General features: G+C 40.9%; 1 protein-coding gene across 2 annotated transcripts; it reads left to right on the top strand.

The window, feature by feature from the left end:
* The first annotated feature begins 585 nt into the window (after nucleotides 1-585).
* TRAF6 (TNF receptor associated factor 6) lies at nucleotides 586-19,665 on the top strand. 2 transcript variants are annotated; one of them, XM_069555153.1, is made up of 7 exons: nucleotides 586-937; nucleotides 6,447-6,767; nucleotides 10,755-10,905; nucleotides 11,808-11,966; nucleotides 13,344-13,415; nucleotides 17,255-17,332; nucleotides 18,693-19,665. In XM_069555153.1, exons 2-7 carry the CDS (start codon nucleotides 6,469-6,471, stop codon nucleotides 19,560-19,562), a joined length of 1,629 nt encoding a protein of 542 aa, XP_069411254.1. In that variant the 5' UTR covers nucleotides 586-937; nucleotides 6,447-6,468; the 3' UTR covers nucleotides 19,563-19,665. The 2 variants fall into 2 exon arrangements, with proteins under 2 accessions (XP_069411254.1, XP_069411253.1); XM_069555152.1 differs by having other exon boundaries at nucleotides 749-937; nucleotides 5,768-6,767.
* Nucleotides 19,666-21,000: the final 1,335 nt, after the last annotated feature.

Raw genomic sequence — 21,000 nt, 5'->3', positions numbered from 1 at the left:
GAGGTCTGCATGTAGTTCTGCGGGGAATTCAAAACAGCTTTCTTGTGACACTGATAGAAAAAGAGATGATGTGCTTGGCAGAAGTTTCAAAAAAATATTTAAATATACGGGTTTGACTCCCTTGGACTGGTTGAAGGGGAAGGTAATAAGAGGGTTCTACTTTTGATGAAAACTTCCTTGGCAAGTCCGGTGGAGTCAGGGAAGGATTTAAGAATTCTCGAAGGTCGAGTGATTTCCTTGAGTTGGCATATCTCTCCTGCTTGGATAGGTAATTAAACTATAAGAACAGCGTGGAATTACTGCTACTGCTGCTATACACACACACCAGTACACACACACACCACTTCAGGAACACACCCCAGTTCACAGACACACACACACACACACCAGTTCAGGAAAACACACACACACCTCAATTCACACACACACACACTCAGCGCACACACACCAGTTCAGGAACACACACACCCAGTTCTCACACACACACCCCAGTTCACACACACACACACACACACACACACACACACACACACAGAGTTCAGGACTGCGGTGTAAAAAACCCGGGTGGGATTCCCAGCACGGAGGGACAGAAGCACAGCGGGAGAGCGCGGGACGGGCCGCCTCGCGCCTGCGCCACAGCGCGCTCGCGTGGAGGACCGCCGCCAGGGGACGCCCCCGCGCGGCTCGGCCCCTCTGTCTCCTCCCCGCCCGCTCCCCGCCCCTCGCTCCCCCTGCGAGCAGAGAAGGCGGAAGTAGGGGTGTCCACCTCTGGGGCTCGGGCTCCGGCCGCCCAGGGGAGGTAGCAGTGGCAGCCTTCAAGTTAGGAGACTGGCTTTCCGGCCACTTCGGCGCGGAGCGCGGCGCCTTCCTCTCCTGGCGCCGTGGTCGAGCGGAGTCGTGCGGCCGGGTGGAGTCGGCGGCCCAGCGAACCCGAACGGTGAGTCTTCTGACGGCTCTTGGAGGTCGCGGCCTCGCTCCCCACGAGCTGGGACGTCTCCTTCTCTCCTCTCGCTTCCCACGGGTTGGGGTCGCTGCCCCTGTCCCCTGGCTTCTGACGGGGTGGGATTGCCGCCCCTGTCCCCTCGCTTCCCAAGGGCTGGGGACGCCGCCTCCTCTCCCCTGGGCTCCTACAGGTTGGGGACCCCGCCCCCTGTCCCCTCTGCTCCGCCGGCCTGCGGGCACCTCCTCTCCGAGTCACTCCGTCCCCCAGCGGGAGTCGCGCGCCAGCTTCCTCCGCCCGACCTGCCCCACTCGGCGCATTCCCTTCCCAGAAGAGGAAATCGTCTCCTGGATTTTCCCGTCGCTCGGATGTTAACCAGCTTAAAAAAAAAAAAAAATCCCTCTGAAGTCCGTAGCGACTCCCTCTGTCGCTGTCATGGGAAAGCTATTTCGAGGCTCCGTGTTGAACTCGGTAGACTTCCCAGGCAGCAAGCTTTTTTTTTTTTTTTTTATTCAGCTGACACGAATGTTTCCTCCCCCGCGCCTGCACTTGGGAGTTCTAAAGATTGTTCCTGACGCTGGGTTGATAAAGCTGTTCCTAGTATTTGGCTTCAGGGGAACTCCAGCTGAGAGTTAGGACTGTCTTGAGTGAACAGAAAGTACCTACAAGTTTTAGCGGCTTGAACCTGTAATATCTGCGTGTTTTCTCTGGTTTCTCGGGAGAGTAATTTACTAAATGCCTTGCTGTACACAGGCATAGAAACAAGAAAAACTTTCTGAGTGTTGGCCTTGAGAATCTGGCCACAGGCCTTTTATCCATCCACTTGTGATTGCTAGGGAAGGGAGAAGGGGCTTTTCTGATCTTAAGGCGGGGGATGGGGTGAGGACGTTGTGGCCCCTTTCATGACTCAAGGAAGGACTGTGTCTCCGGCACTTGGCACTTGCTGCCAGTGGGAAAATCAGAGTTTGAACCTGCACACGCTGCATACAGCAGTGTTTCAGAATGGTAACTTGAGGGCTTTTCTGTGACAGATTTGAATACCTGATAAATTTGTGGCCTCTTAGATTTTGAAAGTTGTTGTTCAAATCTTTGCCTCTTGGAGAACAAATAGTGCCTAGAAAGGGGAATGCCCCTCAAATGTGTGTTCCAGAATAAGGCATAGCAGTTGACTCTTTGGGCCAGCACTTCTTGGCCATTGCAACACTTTTGCAGGTCTTTGCAATTTTAGGAATATATTTTAAAGACCTGGTAATAGTTCTTGTTTCTAAAGCTAATAGCAAATTAGAGGTGATTTCTCAGTGTTTTGTATTAACACAGTTTTACTTTATGTGAGTTACATGTTTAACTATGAACGAATTTCTGTTGACTTAAAATTGACCATTTCAAGATATAACATTGATTTCTTTAGCTTGGTGGGTTTCTCTTCCTAGCATCTGTAGATCTTAGAGAAACAAATTTTTGTGCATCACCCTACTCCCCCTCCCACAAGATGTTTAACAGTATACTCTTTAGACTACTATACACACCCATGCTAATAGGGGAATGTAAGCTATGATTTCTTATAAGGCTATTTTCAATATTCATTTTGCAGTCAAAATAAGTTACATCCTACATCCTACAATATTTAATTAATGCAGTGCTTACTAGGTTCACAAAAAGGGAATTATTCATGAAACTCTTAACCTACTAAGGAACCATGAACTTTGTACTGTCTCTTGTATTAATTCATGTAGAAAGCCCCATGAATTCTAAATGTTAGAATAGAAAAGAGGCTGTAAGAAATCTTTATTTGCAAGTAAGAATATCTGTTAACTCTATTTTAGCTTATGAAGAGCCAAGCCTACCTCTGTAGCATCTCATGCAGTGGATACCTGAGGCACCATGTGAGGTTAAAAAAAAAAATCCTAATAGAACATAATATTTTCTACTTGGTTGCCAGGTCATCTTCCATTCACTCCTGTAGCTGACTGTAAGCACTATTTTTTTCATTGGTGTTAATTAAAACAGTTACTCCTTGTAGTTAGGAAAATGATTTTCATTTAAGTCATCACAATCCCAAAAAGCAAAGGGAAAAATTGTTTTAACTTGCCAGAAAGAAAGAGTAAACCTAAAAATACTGAACGGCACTCAAAATACTGCCTTAGCTTAATTTTCCCTTTGCAATATAGTTACATGGGACTATATCCTGTAGACACAGTGACTACCTAAAATTTATTTGAAAGGTGTAAAGCTTCTGTATTCTTAAAAGCTTGAAAAGTAGTGGCAATTAGATTTTTAAGACATGCTCACTTTCATGTCTTAACACTGCATTCCTGCAGTGGAATTCTTTTTAAGGAATTGTGACTGACTGGACAGATTTTCTTAGTAACATATTTGCTATAAAAGGTCTCTTTCAACCTTCCAAGTCTTTTGAACTGGACAGCAAGAGGGCAGTATATAGACTATCCAATAAACTAAATTTTAACTGGGCATTTGGGCAGAGAAAGTAGACTTGGCTCAGTGACTTTTGCTTTTGTCTTCTGGCTGGCACTTTGATATATGCTGTATAACCCAACAAACATTAATTTCTCAAAAGTGATTTTACTTTAAAAAAAAAATGAATAAAGTTTCAAAAAGTAACTATACCTGGAATTATCAAAGGTATATAAAATGTGTTCTCTCATACTTAATCTACTCTTGGGAGTGGGAATTAGAAAGTCTTTGATATTGTGTATCAAAATGTAGCTCATGTTGGATAACCAGCATCATCTATAAGAAATCATAAAAAGTTATATACCTGAGCTAATAACTCTACTTCTAAGAAATTTACCTAAAATAGTAATTAAACACAAAAGTGTGTGTGTGTGTAGTTGCTAAGTCGTGTCCAACTATTGAGACCCCATGGACTGTAGTCTGCCAGGCTCCTTTGTTCATGGGATTCTCCAGGGAAGAATACTGGAGTGGGTTGCCATTTCTTTCTCCAACAAAAATTTATATGGGGAAATAAAAACAAAGGATATAAACCTGAGTATAGCATCACAGTGTCATCTGTCCTCAGATTTGGAGGGTGTAACGGGGCCCTTTTACCCCCTCCTGGAGCACAGGTGTAAAGGCTAATTCTGTTTGTTTCCATTATCTTGCCTTTCCTTTCTTCTCATCAACTGTACAGCCTTCCCTAGGAATGTGCATTACGTAAAACAAGGCTTCTTGAACTGTTTTTAACTCTTTGAAGATATTATATCAAAACTAAAAAAATGAAACAAAACACCAGCCTTTCTTTACTGATTTTTTAGAATTCTATCAACCCAACCTAATAGCACTGGACAGCTCATGTTTCATTAAACAGCTCATGTTTAATAGAAGCTGTTGTCAGCATCTTAGTCTAGTGTCATAAAAATAATTGGGAAGAGTTTTAATGCAGCTTGAGAGACAAAGTTTCAAAATAGACACAACTATAGGCTAGTACAAATTGCACGGGCTCTGGGGTCAGGTGATCTCGAGTTCTGATCCTAACCCTGTTTCTTATTAGTTGGTTAATCCTTGGCAAGTTGCTTAGCCTTTTAAAGATTCAGAGTTTTCCCTTTGACAAGTGGGAAGGGGGAACAATGAAATTGTTATATAAAATAACTCTTATGGAGCCACACAGGGTAACTGATTTTACTTCGAAGCACAGTTCTAAGTGTTTTGCACATATTAATACACTTAATCAAATTCTGTGGAAAAGGAAATGGCAACCCACTCCAGTGTTCTTGCCTAGAGAATCCCAGGGGCCTGGTGGGCTGCCGTCTCTGGGGTCGCACAGAGTCGGACACGACTGAAGCGACTTAGCAGCAGCAGCAGCAGCAGCAGCAGCAATCAAATTCTGAGGTGGATTCTTTTGTTATCCCCATTTACAGATGAGGAAACTGAAGCACAGAAAGGTTATGTCATTTGCCCAGGGCATACACCAAATAATGGAGACGGAAGTTAAACTCGCATCATCCCATTCTAGCACTAAGCTCTTCACCAGTTCATGGTATTGCCTCTCCAGCCAGAATACTGTTTCATCCTTTGTAGGTGCTCATCAGATGGTTCTCGGGATTTCTGAGAAGGAAAATAAAGATCTCTATCATGGTAAAAAGATTGAGGATTACTGTCTTAGTCCACTGTTTGTCATGGAGGCAGAGAGGATTTTTATATAGAAATGAGACAGGCTGAGGATACATTGTCTACAACATTGGCCGGAGAGTTACATTCTGTTTTCTAGAACTCCGGTTGATACTTGAACACAGGTTTGAATTGCATGAATCCACCTATAGGTGGATTTTTTTCCCAATAAATACTACAGCATTATGTCATCAGAGGTTGGTTGAATAAGTGGGTATATACTGACACAGACCATAAAGTTGTATGTGGATTTTTACCTGCGTGGGGGTCAGCGCCCCTAACCCCCATGTTGTTCAAGGGTTAGCGGTAAATCTGGCACATAAACTGAGAATTTTCCTTCCGCATAATTATCTACAGGAGGGACCTGGTTAACTAGACTGAATTGCTTTTAGACCTTAACTTGTTAACTTGTAAATTCCAGTAATGGTTTGAATTTGAAGGCATCCTTCCTACCCATGAAAGCCATAGTTTTCCATAGGCAAACAAAACCTCATTTTTTTTTCCAGTCATTAATAATGAAACATAGTCACTTGACTGAGGGCATGGGGACGTACAGATAATATGCTTTTAAATTCTGTTCTTCCTGTGTAATAGAAATTGCCACACTGAACATTTGGAGGTACAGTTGATCCCTTGAACAACACAGGTTTGAACTGCACAGGTCCACTTACATGCTTTTTTTTTTTTTTTTTTCCGGTACAGGATCTGTGGTTGTTGACTTCAAGAATGTGGAACTCTGAGAACAGAGGGCCAGCTTGGATTTTTTATCGTGTGGGGGTTGGCACCCCTTACACCAGGTTGTTCATGGGTCAGCTGTACCCAATAGAATTTTCGGTCTAGAGGAGGAAACTGATATCCAAATGGTTACATCACCCTAAATCACATAGCTAATAGTTTCTCATGCTCCTCTGATCCCTCCTGCACTGGTTGTCTTTGCACTGCCTGCCCGTCGTACTGTGGCCTTCAGCTCTGAATACTTGAAGGAACTCAGCACCATAACTAAGTTCATTTCAACTGCTTAATGAACAGCTGATAGGTGAAAGAGCTCATTCTAAGTACCGAGGAAACAAAAATTCTTGAAACTCCAGTCGTAGAAAACAGACATTTAAATAGATAATTATGCTAATTATTACAACTGAGGTATTTTTCTCCTGTTAACCTTATATTGCGGCTTTCTACTGGCTCACGAATTTCTTAACTTGTAAAATAGTACATTTATGAGGCAAAGCTAAAAAAAACTTTGAAAGTTTTCTATAAATGATATTAACATAGCTAATGTATTAATATAGCCACTAAAAGGTGGCTTGCATAGATAGCTATGATATATACATGTGTGTGTGAATATATGTTAAGGGATTTTTTTTCCTTGCTGTGTCTACAGAGCAGTTGATGATCGTGTTACTATGAGTCTGCTACACTGTGAAAACAGCTGCGGATCCAGCCAGTCCGAGAGCGACTGCTGCGCCGCCATGGCCGCCAGCGCCTGTGGGACCACAGCAAAAGACGACAGTGTGAGCGGGGCGGCCAGCACGGTGACTCTCTCCAGCTCCTTCATGGAGGAGATCCAGGGGTACGACGTGGAATTTGACCCACCCCTGGAAAGCAAGTACGAGTGCCCCATTTGCTTGATGGCTTTGCGGGAAGCAGTGCAGACACCTTGCGGCCACAGGTTCTGCAAAGCCTGCATCATCAAATCAATAAGGTACATGAGCGTAAAGCATGAATCAAATGCTGTAACAACCAAATGGAACATTATTACACAGAATAATCTTGCACATTTATAAAAAGCTGCCTCAGGGAAAAGAACAGTGGACAGAAAAGGGAGAAGTTTACATTCTTATTCCAATTCTTACTGTAGCGTGAAAGGTAATTACTATCTCCTTCCCTCTGTGACTCTTAGAAACAATAAGTAGCTCCTTCCACTTAAAGCAGTCATATTACAGTCTGGAGTGTGTCTTGAAGCTTTAAGAAAATAATATAAAAAGTACCTTAAATGATGATGCATCTAGAATATCATCTCGACAGTACAAATAATGCTGACTCTGTAAGTAATCATTATTCTCATTTTAGCCACATTACATTTTTGTCTGCTACCTGAGGCCTATGGACCACTGTAAAATAACCACTTTTTTTAAGATATTGATTGATGGGACTTCCCTGGTGGCTCAGTGATAAAGAGTCCATATGCCAATGCAGGGGGCTTCCTTGGTGGCTCAGCTAGTAAAGACTCTAACTGCAATGCGTGAGACCTGGGTTCGATCCCTGGGTTGGGAAGATCCCTTGGAGAAAGGCTACCCACTGCACTATTCTGACCTGGAGAATTCCATGGACTGTATAGTCCATGGGGTCACAAAGAGTGGGACATGACTGAGCGACTTTCACTTTCACCTAAGGCGTTGATTGACAGGGCTTCCTTGGTGGCTCAGTGATAAAGAGTCTGCATGCCAGTGCAGGAGATACAGGAGACTTGAGTTCGATCCCTAAAATGAGACGATCCCCTGGAGAAAGAAATGGCAACCCAGTCCAGTATTGTTGGGACAGAGGAGGCTGGCAGGCCGCAGTCCATGGGGTTGCAGAGTCGGACGTGACTTTGTGACAAAACAACACTGATCGATGCCTCTGCCAACATTCATTGTCTCCTCACTGCCTCCCTGCTGCTGAATCCCCATCAGTGCTCTTGCAGGCTGCCCTGCTGCTGCCCTTGCCTGCTTCCAGACTGTTCTTGATATAGCAGCCAGAACAAACCTGGTGAGATACGTAAGATGATGTTATCTCTGCTCCAAACATTGCAGCCGGTCATCTGGCAGTACACGCCAAAGCCCTTGTAAGACCTCATATAACGGGTCCGTACATTTCTCTTGTCGTTGTTCAGTCACTAAGTCATGTCTGACCACCTTTCTATTAGACTCCGTTCCCTCCACCTGTTCACTCTCTTCTGTTCTTGAATTTGCCAAGTGTGCTCTTGCCTTGTGTAGTTGGCTATAGCTGTTCTCTCTGCATCTTATCAGCTAAGTGCTTAGTCAATGCACTTTACTGCCTTATTGCTGCTCAAATCTCACCTTCTTGTAGGTACCCTGGCCTCCCTGTTTATACCACAGCATGCCTTCCCCCTCATCTCCCCATATTCCCCCCTTCTCCCTTAAGTACGTTTTTTCTTCAGCACTTTTCATCTTTAAAAATACAGATAATTTATGTGCTTCTTGTCTGCTTACCCCCCTGAAAGATAAGCTCCTTGAGAGCAGGGATTGAGGACTTTATTTCTTGATATTTCCTAAGTGCTGATACATAGTAGGTGCTCAGTAAGTCATGATTGCTTCAACTGAATGAAAGTATATGGGATTTCCACAAAGGAATAAAATTCATCTAAGAAATACATTTTTCTATTATTCAAAAGTAGATGGGAACATTTTTAGGAGTTCTGTACAAGACCAAAAAATGGAAGAAGTAGAGGAATTTTAGGTTTTTCAGCTAATAAGCATCTACTTACATTGGTGAGATCATTTTTAAGTAGGTTATCTGGCCATTCACTCATCTTGTAAGTTTTTCTTTTGACCTTTAAATAAATTATTTTTTTCTTGTGGCATCCCTTATCTGGTTTGGTGTCGGTAATGCTTGCCTGGTAAAAGGAGTTTGGAAATGTTCTTTCCTCTTCTGTTTTTCTTTGGAAGAGTTTGAAAAGGATTGGTATTCTCCTTTAAATGTTTGATGGCATTCACTAGTGAAACCATCTGCTTCTAGACTTTTGTTTGTTGGAAGGTTTTTGATTACTGATTCACTCTCCTTACTGGTAATCTAGTCTGTTCAGATTTTCTGTTTCTTTATGATTCAGTCTTGGAGGTTGTATGTTTCTTGGAATTGATCCATTTCTTTTAGGTTGTCAAATTTGTCGCCATGTACTTGTTCACATGAGTCTCTTTGCATCTGTGGTATCAATTGTAATGTCTCCTCTTTCATTCTGATTTTATTTATTTCAACCCTCTTTTTTCTTTTGTGAGTCTAGCTAGACTTTTCTATAAAATTTGAATTTGTGGTAACCTCATCCATACTTGGGAATTGGCTTAATTTAAATTAAAAGGGAGCATGTGTCTCACTTCAGTTTTAGAGAAAATTTTGTTAACCAGTGGTGAATTGCCAGTGTCTCTTTAGGGTTGGTTTTCTCACCCTCCACACTATCAGCAGTTTGAGCTAGGTGGTTCTTAGTTGTGGAAGAATGTCCTGGGTGTTATAGGATGCTTAACTGCATCCTTGACCTCTGCTCACTGGGTGGTGAAAATAGGCCCACTTCTGCAGTTGTGAGACCCAGAGCATCTCCAGACATTGCCAGATGTCCCCTGGGGCTCAGAGTTGTCCCAGCTGAGACCACTGGCTTAGGGTGTGCGTGAGAGTGTTAAAGGCTTATCTGTTTTTTTTTTTTTTTCCTGTTTATAATGATTTTTAATTTATACTATATTTCGATTGAATCAAGAGCACATAATGAATTGTTGCTTTTTCTGTAGGTGAAAGGGTACAGTATTTTACCAGTGTCACACATGCCCAGGAAGGTAACTAATCTTTAGCAGTTTTTTAATAGCAAGATATTCATGAAAGTAGTGGAACAGTGATCTGAAAAGGAAGTAAAACCCACAAAAGGAAGTTGAGGCCTTTTTTCTTTTTTTCGATCTCCTTCTAAACTAGAAATGACCACTAACTTTGACTTTAATGTTCTTAAGGAACACCTCGGGAGTTTCTCATCAGTATAATCATTCAGAGCATCAAAAGACATCTCAATCCAATTCCATATTCTTTTGGAGTGATTGCTTATGCAGTGGATAATTATTTTCAGTTCACTTTGAAAGGTTCTTCTTACTTTCTCTTAAACACCCAATCATCTAGGTTTGGGGAATATATTTCAGTAAATTTGTTTATGTCCCTGCTTCTCAAAAAGATATTTGACAGTGTAATAATAACATCATGCAATCTGAGAGCGGCCCCATAAACAATGACTGTGTCACACCATTTCTAGTTCTGAGACGTTTGACAGCACAGCTTATTTTCAGCACCTTTACCTGCCACAGGAACCACCACTGTTGCTTTACACATAGGAAGTGCACAACCAGTGTCTGAGTGATGGGTGCTCTGTAGCCTCCCTGACCTGCCATGTTTTGTGAGTGAAGATTGAAACATCACAAAAAGTGAAAGGGGAATGACAGACACCCAAGCTTCTTGGGGATAGTTTTTCCCATCATTGGACAGAATAAACCATGGGGAAGCAGGAGATAGAGGTCCTTTTAACTCCCAACTGCATTGTACCCATGACACAAAGATACAAGAAACTGGTGTTGTCCATGAGCCAGTGTTGATGACTTTCAGAGTATACCTTAAAAATGTGGCCTCATGGGGTTACTGCTAATGGGTTTAATTTTTACTTATGACTAATAACTGTAGACATGTTATTAGTGTATTCTGAGCAGCATATATTTAGTTGCATCTCCCTAGTATGTTAAATGGCTGCTGTCAGAACACAGGCAAGACTGGTTCATAAACTGTCCATAAAAGGACAGTTTATTTTGGTGATATTATGCAATACAATGCATTTATTTTCTATAGGAAATAATATATGAAGAATTTATATATGATGTATTATTATTTTGTATTTTCTAAGGTGAATGTTGGTTTTAAATCTGCTGAATAATGTATTTGTTTCTTTTAGGGATGCAGGTCACAAATGTCCAGTTGACAATGAAATACTTCTGGAAAATCAACTATTTCCTGACAATTTCGCAAAACGAGAGATTCTTTCTCTGATGGTGAAATGTCCAAATGAAGGTTGTTTGCACAAGATGGAACTGAGGCATCTTGAGGTATTAAAGTTATTTTTTAGCCATGTGCATTTATGCAAGAAGTTCCTGGAGAACAGGGACTTTGCTTTGTCCATCTGGATATTGCCACTGCTTAGCATATAGTGATTGGCTAGTAAATTCTTACTGAATTAACACCAACCCTTTCATTATTGAGTATAAATATAAGTAGAAGCCAGAAATTTCTTTTTCCATCTACTCTGGCTTTACACCCTGTGATAATAAAAAATAAATGAGTATTCTTCTAAAAGTCTTTTGGGTGAACTTTATCTGCAATGAAACTGAAGAGCATTTTAAATGTCTCACGTTTTAATCCCATATCTTCATTTCTCTCATTTTGAAATAAGCACCAAGCCCCACATAGTCATCATCTTAGCTCCCTCATCATACTTTTTTCTCTAGTTTTCTAAATTATTAATTTTATTTTGAAGTAAATGGAGTTCTCCTATAGCTTAAGATGAACTGAAGCCACCAGATAAAAGAATTTGTTTTTAAGTTAATCAATCCTTAGTGTGGTGGTTTTTATGAGAAGTTAAATATTGCTTAAGTTCCATTTGAAATTAAGCATTTAAAATATACATGTAGCTTACCCCCTTAGCTTCTTTTGAAAGAATGGTCTTTTGGACACAGCACTAAATTGACAATGAGAAAATCTGCTTCTTTCCAACCCTCTTCCCTAATTAGATAAATGAACCTGAGAAGTCAAGTCCTTTGTATAAACTTTCAATTCACAACCATTATTTGAAAAAAAATCCATTAAAGCCTTCATATTGTGGTTCTGTGGTATGTACTACACAAAGTAAGTTCAGTAGCCAATTCTGTAGAAGAGAACAGTATGTTCTTAGAATATATTTAGGAAATTTCTCAAGAACTGGCAAATACTGCTTATTTATTTTTCTTCATAGGAGCATCAAGCACACTGTGAGTTTGCTCTTATGAGTTGTCCACAATGCCAGCGTCCCTTCCAGAAATGCCACCTTAATTTTCATATTCTCAAGGAGTGTCCAAGGAGACAGGTTCCTTGTGAGAACTGTGCTGTATTAATGGCATTTGAAGATAAAGAGGTATGTACTAAGTTGGATTTGTTGATTCAACTACTGTTTTATTTTTTTAATGTACAGTGGAAGGAGTTAGCAGAGATGAAGATGTTAATCTAGTCCTGAGTCTGTGTTATCAATTGTGAGAAGACTGAGTTTTAAGAAAGTAAGTTAAGTAAACCATTTTAGTAAATGAATGTAGGGTTTATATTTTTGTCTCTTTCTTAGAAAGCATTATTTCTGCTCCTTAACCACTGTAGATACAAGTAACAAAATCTTCTAGGAAAGTATGTGCTGATCTCTTTCCCTATGTGAATTTTAATAACCAGTTTTGGATTAGAGACAAATAGTTGCTGTATAAGAGGTACATTTTTCTCTTTAAAAAAGAGAATGAGTTGTTGAAACTTTGAGGAGATTAAATTAAATCCCACAAAGTATGCTGCTTTGGTGATAATTCATTGAGCTGTACACATACAATGAATTGACTTTTCTGTACTTAAGTTATACTTCAATTAAAATGTTTGTTTTTTAAAAGAAACTCCATGGCACCTGCCAGCATCATGATGATAGAACATCTTTTCCATTTATAGACACATTAAGTGATTCTGTATAAATACTATCAATGGGAAGGCCAGCACAGAGATCCTAGATCCTGTATCCCCATCCTATGTCCTTTTTACTAAAATAATGTATGTGCAATTTATGTTCTTTTTACTATCAAGATATTTCCTTAGGCTTTATTTCTTGCAGATTCATCTTGGTAATGTCCCTACTTATGAGATCAAGCGTATTATGCTTATTAAGTTGATTAATTATTCAGACAGTGTCAGCTAACTTGCTAAAAACAGTGAAGTCTGAGGCATAATTATAGCAAATTGGTATCTTAAACTTCAGTAAAAATGGGCCTAACCAGGAGGGTTGGTTATTTCTTAAATTTATTGTATTCTAGAAAACAAGGCTCATTTTTCTGGGGCCTTCAAGAACCTAGGCCACCTGCCCCAATCATGCTTCTGTTCTTTACCCTCCTGATAAGAGTTTTAATTAAATCATCTTGCTGCTGCTGGAAATTTTTGAAAAGAGGTCTTTGGAGAATTATAGTATTGATGAATGATGTCCAAACAGTCACAGATGCTCTATGACTTTCAATTAGGTTTTTAAAAAGTGATTTAAAAGATTCTCTTTTGCATACTATCATATTCTTTCAAAGAGCTGGAAGGTGAGATGAATCTCATTTCTTCACTGGCAAAGGGAGAGAAAATAACCATTATAGATTATTCTCACATTTTTATTTTATACACACCAGTGTCCCTAATTTATTCATAGTGAAGAATATTGCTTTTTATAAAAATAGGTTGTTTTTAGCTTTTCTCATGTTTTTTCTTATATTTCGCCAATAAAATTTAGATTCATGAGCAGAACTGTCCTTTGGCAAATGTCATCTGTGAATACTGCAATACCATGCTCATCAGAGAACAGGTATAGTGATTCTCTTTCATAAACCAATGTTTCCATAAATAGATTAAAGAAGTGAATTAGGTCTTTAATTGAAAATTTAAATCAATAAGGCAAAAGGAATGCAGATTGAAGAAGAATTAAAGCTTTGTGAGTTTTAAATGCAAATCAAAGTCACAATCAGTTGTCCCTTCACACCAGTCAGAATGGCTGTCGTTTGAACGTCTACAAATAATAAATTTTCAAGAGGGTGTGGGGAAAAAGGAACCCTCCTACACTGTTGGTGAGAATGTAAATTGGTGCAGCCACTGTGGAAAACAGCATGGAGGTTCCTTAACACAATAAAAGTAGGACTGCTGTATGATCTCGTAATCCCACTCATGGGCATATAGCCCCCAGAGATGAAAAGTCGTAATCTGAAAAGGCACATGGGGAATTCCTGGCAGTCCAGTGGTTAGGACTCCACACTTGTACTGCCAAGGGTCTGGATTCAACTCTTGGTTGGGGGAACTAAGATCCCGCAAGCCACACCATGTAGCACAGAAAAAGAAAGCAAAGGTTCATGCCCCCCAGTGTTCATAGCTACTTGATTCACAGCAGGCAAGACTTAGAAACAAACTAAATGCCCGTCAACAGATGATGGGTGTAAGAAGATGTGGTGTATGTATACAGACGTTAGACTATTACTCAGTCCATGGGGTCGCAGAGTCAGATACGCCTGAGCGATTGAAGCATGGCAGCAGCCACAGGAAAGAATGGAGTGCTGCCGTTTGCAGTGGCATGGATGCACCCGGGAGATCGCACACCAGGTGAAGCAAGTCAGACAAAGACACAGGCTACACGTCACCACACACATAAAGGGTCCAGAAACGATGCCAGTGGATCTGTGTACAAAAAACAGGCCCAGCGATAAAAAACAAACTTAGGGTTACAGAAGAAGAAGAAAAATGGGGAAGGATAAATTAGGTGTGTTGAATTAACAGATACAAACTACTATACATAAAATAGACAAGCAACAAGTATATACATAGCACACTGGGGAACTATATTCAGTATATTGTAGCAACCTATAATGGAAAGTAATCTGAAAAATATAAATATATATGTAACTGAATCACTTTGCTATCTACTTGAAACTAATATAATATTGTAAATCCACTATATTTCAACTTTTTAGAAAACTTGAGTTTTTTTCTGATATATTGATATAATACTTTCAGAAAGAACAAAGTATTCAGTCATAAGTACTTAAAATTCCTAAATCATTAACATAATATCTGTGTTTATGTATATTCATAAAAGTTCCAAACAAAGCCGAGTAATTTTGAGGTAAAAATAATTAAAAAGGCCCATTTAAAGAACAAAAAACTTTATAAGAAATACATCTTTAGATTGTGAAATAAGGATCTTAGGTATCCAGAAACCACTTAAAAAAAAGAAATAGAAGGAAACAAGTCTGTAGCAGAAGGTTATTTATTGCCATGGCCCCTGAGGCGTGTTGGGAGATTCCAGGATCTGTAGCCCCTCTGTTCAGTTGTCTGTAGACCCCTGATGGGGCATCATCAGAAGTAGTTGTAATAGAAAACTATTCATTTTTATTATTAATAGAGAAAGGAAAGTTCCATCTGGTTGCTATCTTCTGACATTTGGAGAGTTTACCCACAGAATATGAATATTAGTCACTAAATATTTATATACCCATGAAATCTGCAAACCCAGAGATCATAATTGATTACCTTACTAAGTAGGAAAAGCAAAACCTGTCCCTCAACTAAATTTTTCCATTCATGTGTTAACAGAGTCCTTTAGTTTTTTTTCCAACAGGGCCTTAATTTGAAGGTGTTAAACTTCTTTTTGCTTATGAACTCTCACCTACTTGGTTTTTCTTTTTTGCTTTGTTTTGATGTTTAAAGGAAAGCACATCTAAAACCTAGCAGAAGTAAAACTTAATGTAGGAAAAAATGCTAGGTTTAGAGTCAAAAAACCTAGATTTTGACTCTGACTGTGCGATTGTCTTGCACGCTGATCTCTGATAAGAAAGTTGACATTCTGAGTTAGGGATTAGTAAACCAGCCCACCAGCTAAATCTGACTGCTACCTGCCTTTTTAAAATAAGTTTCATTGGAACACAGCCCTGCCCGTGCATTTGGGTCTTGTGTGTGGCTGGTTTTGTACTGCAGTGGTAGAGTTGAGTACTTGTGACAGAGTCCATGGGCTTCCTAGATGAAGCTAGTGGTAAAGAACCTGCATACGAGACCTGGGTTCAGTCTCTGGGTTGGAAAGATTCTCTGGAGGAGGGCATGGCAACCCACTCCAGTATTCTTACCTGGAGAATCCCATGGACAGAGGGGCCTGGTGGGCTGCGATCCAAAGGGTCGCACAGAGTCAGACGCAATGCAGCGACTTCGCACACACGCACATGACAGACCCCATAGGGCTTACGAGGCTGAAACTATTTACTCCATGGCCCTTCAGAGACGGCTTTGCTGACCACTGTTACAGACTATGTGAAGTGAAGGTTGGAATAAGTGATCGCTGATGTTGTTTCTGAAGGGTCACATGGGTTGCTGTTTCCTCCTCCAGTTCAAGATGCCTAGTCATCATTATTTTCATTGGAGATTTAGTTACATATTTGGTCATTGCAAGAAACAACAATCTTGTAAAACAGACAAAGATAAATAACATAGCAGTATTACTCAAGTCATAAGTGAGAATTAAGCCAAAAACTTCCATTAGGTGCAGCCCAGTATATTGTTAGGTCATCTGAGATTATAGCTAAACTAAATTTTTTTACAGGAAATTTCGTACCACTTTCAAAAAACATAATTCTGCATAATGAATCTTACCTTAAAGAATGTTTTTTTGGAGTCCCCAAATTAAAAGCTGAGACTTTCTTTAAAACTTAGGTGCTTAAAGTGTCTTCTAACATCTGGGTCTCCCCGTTGTAGTCAGAGTATGCGCAGGTTAACAGAAGATAACAAGCTATGAAAGGTGGTCATGAGGGAAGCACAGGGTGTAGTCAGTGGCTCTGATGTACACAGTTTACTGGTCCCTCATCACGGGCCTGAGAGTTGGACCATAAGGAAAGCTGAGCGCCAAAGAATTGATGCTTTTGAACCGTGGTACTGGAGAAGACTCTAGAGAGTCCCTTGGACTGCAAGGAGATCAAGTCAGTCAATCCTAAAGGAAATCAACCCTGAATATTCATTGGAAGGACTGATGCTGAAGCTGAAGCTCCAATACTTTGGCCACCTGATGCAAAGAGCTGACTCATTAGGAAAGACCCTGATGCTGTGGAAGATTGAAGGCAGGAGAAGGGGACGACAGAGTACCAGATGGTTGGATGGCATCACCAACTCAGTAGACATGAGTTTGAGCAAATTGTGGAAACTAGTGAAGGACAGGGAAACCTGGTGTGCTCCAGTCCACGGGGTCCCAGAGTCAGACACGAGCGAGGGACTGAAGCGAGCTGAACTGAAGCAGTGGCATGGACCTCAGTGAGCGCTGCAGTTGCGTTGAGGATGACCTCAGAAGGTGCTTTTTCTTTAAAATGCCGCTAGAGGGTGCCAGTTCTCCAACGATAGGAATAAACTCATGTTCTCAGAATGAATTTTGAGTGATTTGGGGGCACAGTATGAGATGTTGATATTTCCTTTCTCTGTGACTTTTGGAAGTAAATATCATTTTAATCTTTGTGGGCTACCTGGTTTCTGTGTCAGCTGCTCAGCTAACCCATTGTAACAAAAGCAGCCATAGACAATATAATCTTGTTTAGATGAAGAGTTATTCTTTGAGTATGATCTTGTCAACTAGAATATTAAATGCAAGGAAAAACATTTCTCAGCCTTTGCTTTGGTTTTCAGATGCCCAATCACTATGATCTAGACTGTCCCACAGCCCCAGTTCCGTGCACATTCAGTGCTTTTGGTTGCCATGAAAAGGTAAGTTGTTTTTTTTTAATTCTCAAATATAGATCAAGAAAATTAAGTTATATAGTGTGGTAGAGGATAACAGTGGAATTGGAGATGGCTGACACGTTGTTTATGTGGTCTTTAGCTCCAAAGAGAAATTGGGACTCAGAATATTGATTTGGGGAAGTAGTTGGTGATTTCAGTGGGAGGTGTGATTGGGATTGCGTGGAGTGTACTGGAAAGAGAAGTAGCCCAGGAAAGGAGCCATGAATGAATAGTCTCAGATGCTGGTGAAACAGGCAAGGAATAAGTATTGTTATGATCTCTGGCATGAGTTTAAGACCTAGTGAGCAGTTTTGTCAGGTACCTGAGAGACAGCAGTGTGTATGGTAAGTCAGTCTTTCTGGAGAGGGTGAGTACACTTTGGCTTTTCTGCTGTGCCTTTATATGAGGTTTTTTGTTTTGTTTTTTTTTGTTTTGTTTTTTTTTACAGTAAGTATGCATTTAATAACTTAAATGAGCAAAGAGTGTATAGTATGATTACACTTGATGGGAAAATCTTGTGTGGCTTGTGTGCATAGAGAGAAAGACTTAAAATACATCAAAATGTTCATGGTAGGTGAGATAACAGGTAGCTTATTTTCTATTTGATCATCTACCCTTTGTTTCTGTAATGTACTGGAATTACCCTCACAATAGAATTGTTATGTTTTTTTCATATAACAATTAAGCTATTCTTGATGATCTTAGAAAAATAGGAAGACAGGGAAGATTCCACTTTGCAGTAGATTTGTAAAATTAAGTGCAGGGTTGGAGACAGTGCAGGTGGATGACTCTTGGTTATAAAAGGAAGAGGAAGAAAATGGTATTAGCTTGAGGGAGACACAAGATCAATAAAGGGGTTGCTCCCCCCGCACCCCGGTTTTTTTTTTTTGACAGGAAAGACTTTAATAAATCTGTTCTGAGGAGAAGGGTTAAGAGGAGAGAATGTTTGAAGATAAAGGAGAAAGGAGATGGCTAAACAAAACCTTCTGAGGAGGTGAAAAGTGATGGATGCCACTTGGAGCCCAGGTGAAGCATTAATTTAGGACAAGAGGAGGGTCAGCTCTGAGTCCAAAGAGGACGGGCATAGATCCTGATACTTTTACAAGTGGGAGGAGGTTTGTCTGAGTGAAACCTGAATGGATATTCAACAGATAGCCTCTCAGTTTTTCAGGAAATGAAGAGGCAAGATCATTTCTCTGGATGGAGAATCTGATGCAGTCAAAGAAGGTCGTAGGGGACTGAGGAAAGTGATGATGTGACCAGAACCTTTTATTTGACTTGGCTAGGTCCCTTTCCTAGTCCTCACATCTCTGTTCCTAACCTGAGGCCTGTGCTTGATTTTCAGATGCAGAGGAATCACTTGGCACGCCACCTGCAAGAGAACACCCAATCGCATATGAGAATGATGGCCCAGGCTGTTCAGACTTTAAGCCTCGCAGTGGCTCCTGCACCTCAGTGCACCATGCCTCCGTATGACTCTGTCCCTCCCACCCGGCCTTCCTCTGGGCGTCACTCAGAAGTCCACAATTTCCAAGAAACCATTCAACAGTTAGAGGGTCGCCTTGTAAGACAAGACCATCAAATCCGGGAACTGACTGCGAAAATGGAAACCCAGAGCATGTATGTGAGCGAGCTCAAGCGAACTATTCGAACCCTTGAGGACAAAGTTGCTGAAATAGAAGCACAGCAGTGCAATGGGATTTACATCTGGAAGATTGGCAACTTTGGGATGCACTTGAAATCGCAAGAAGAGGAGAAACCCGTTGTCATTCACAGCCCCGGATTCTATACTGGCAAACCCGGCTACAAGCTGTGCATGCGCCTGCACCTGCAGCTGCCTAGCGCTCAGCGCTGTGCCAACTACATATCCCTCTTTGTCCACACGATGCAAGGGGAGTACGACAGCCACCTGCCTTGGCCCTTCCAGGGAACGATCCGCCTTACAATCCTAGATCAGTCTGAAGCAGCTGTGAGGCAAAACCACGAAGAAATAATGGACGCCAAACCAGAGCTCCTGGCCTTTCAGAGACCCACCATCCCCCGGAACCCCAAGGGTTTTGGCTACGTGACTTTTATGCATCTGGAAGCCCTCAGACAAAGAACCTTCATCAAGGATGACACGTTATTAGTACGCTGTGAGGTCTCCACCCGCTTCGACATGGGCAGTCTTCGGAGGGAGGGTTTTCAGCCACGGAGTACTGACTCAGGGATATAGCATCCCCTGATTTGTTCAAGAAACAACAAAAGACACCTGGAGCAAACTTACCCTGTTTTCAATAATAATGTACAAACAAAAAAAAACAATGGGAAAGATATAATACGAGTGAATTTTATTTGACTTCCTATAGATTTCAGGGGATTTGAGCCAAAATCCTTGAAAGCTTAAGTTCTCATTCACCCTGGTTTTTCCTCCAGGGTGTTATTAAGCATATTCAGAGACTACTTTAAACCCTAAATATAACCTTACTTATTAAATGTGACTGTTGTCTATCAAATAATTCTCCTTTAAGTTGTTTCATTCTACCTTGCTTACTATTTCCTTTAGGCTACAATGTAGCATTTCTCCAGAGTTAGAACTCAGAACCATGTGAAAACCAGCTGCTAGGTGTTAGGCTATACATCCTTTTTTGTCTGTTCCAGACAGAGTGAATTACACAGCCCTTCCATGTTTCTTTGTTACCTAGTGGAGAAGGCAATGGCACCACACTCCAGTACTCTTGCCTGGAAAATCCCATGGACGGAGGAGCCTGGTGGCTGCAGTCCATGGGGTCATGAAGAGTCGGACACGACTGAGTGACTTCCCTTTCACTTTTCACTTTCATGCATTGGAGAAGGAAATGGCAACCCACTCCAGTGTTCTTGGCTGGAGAATCCCAGGGACGGGGGAGCCTGGTGGGCTGCCGTCTACGGGGTTGCACAGAGTCGGACACGACTGAAGCGACTTGGCAGGAGCAGCAGCAGCTAGGTCTGGAACAAGGAGATTCACATGGTTCTGAGTTCTAACTCTGGAGAAATGCTACATTGTAGCCTAAAGGAAATAGTAAGCAAGGTAGAATGAAACAACTTAAAGGAGAATTAATCACCAACATAGAAAGTTTAAATGTCTCGCCTAGTCAGCCAGTGTGGCAGCTCATTGGTGGTGAGAAAAGCGGTTTGAGCCCAGAAATTTTCAGCTCTTTTGAACACTGCTGTTCCTGTGATTGTTGTCCAAAAATAAGTACCTGTCAAGGTACATGTAAAACAATAAAAGTTGTTCTTGCTGCACAGGTGAAAGAAAGCCTGAAGGAAAGCTGCTGCTTTTTGATGACTTATTTTCTTCTTTGTGCAGCTTACCTGTTAGACATTTTTTTCTACAATAAACTGTCCTTTTCTCAGAGAAAAAGTTACATGCTGCCACAAAACATTCAACCCTAACAAAAAAAGGAAATAATATTTAAAAGCTTCCTGGTCAAATTTCTATTAAAAGTATGTATGTGCATTAGGTACCGAGGTGAGTCATTTCCTCCTTTGGTTATGTTATTTTTTTTTTCTACTAACTTGGGAGCCTTAAATCGAAACAAAAACAGGTTTTTACCTCACTTCAGCTTATCCTAGCTTCAGGTTTCCCTGAAGGAGTTGGATTAGATATTTCTAAGGTCCGTGCCAACCATAAA

The sequence above is a fragment of the Ovis canadensis genome, chromosome 15, assembly GCF_042477335.2.
Source record: "Ovis canadensis isolate MfBH-ARS-UI-01 breed Bighorn chromosome 15, ARS-UI_OviCan_v2, whole genome shotgun sequence".
Classification (NCBI taxonomy): Eukaryota; Metazoa; Chordata; class Mammalia; order Artiodactyla; family Bovidae; genus Ovis; species Ovis canadensis.
The sequence above is the reverse complement of the archived record's forward strand: the minus strand, read 5'-3'. Positions and strand labels throughout refer to the sequence as shown.

What these genes read in the sequence shown, in the direction of transcription:
- TRAF6 (XM_069555153.1), top strand. Translation starts at nt 6,469, where the DNA reads ATGAGTCTGCTACACTGTGAAAACAGCTGCGGATCCAGCCAGTCCGAG. An exon ending in TGCATCATCAAATCAATAAG is followed by an intron (nt 6,768 to 10,754) that starts GTACATGAGCGT and finishes TGTTTCTTTTAG; the next exon opens with GGATGCAGGTCACAAATGTC. An exon ending in TGGCATTTGAAGATAAAGAG is followed by an intron (nt 11,967 to 13,343) that starts GTATGTACTAAG and finishes AATAAAATTTAG; the next exon opens with ATTCATGAGCAGAACTGTCC.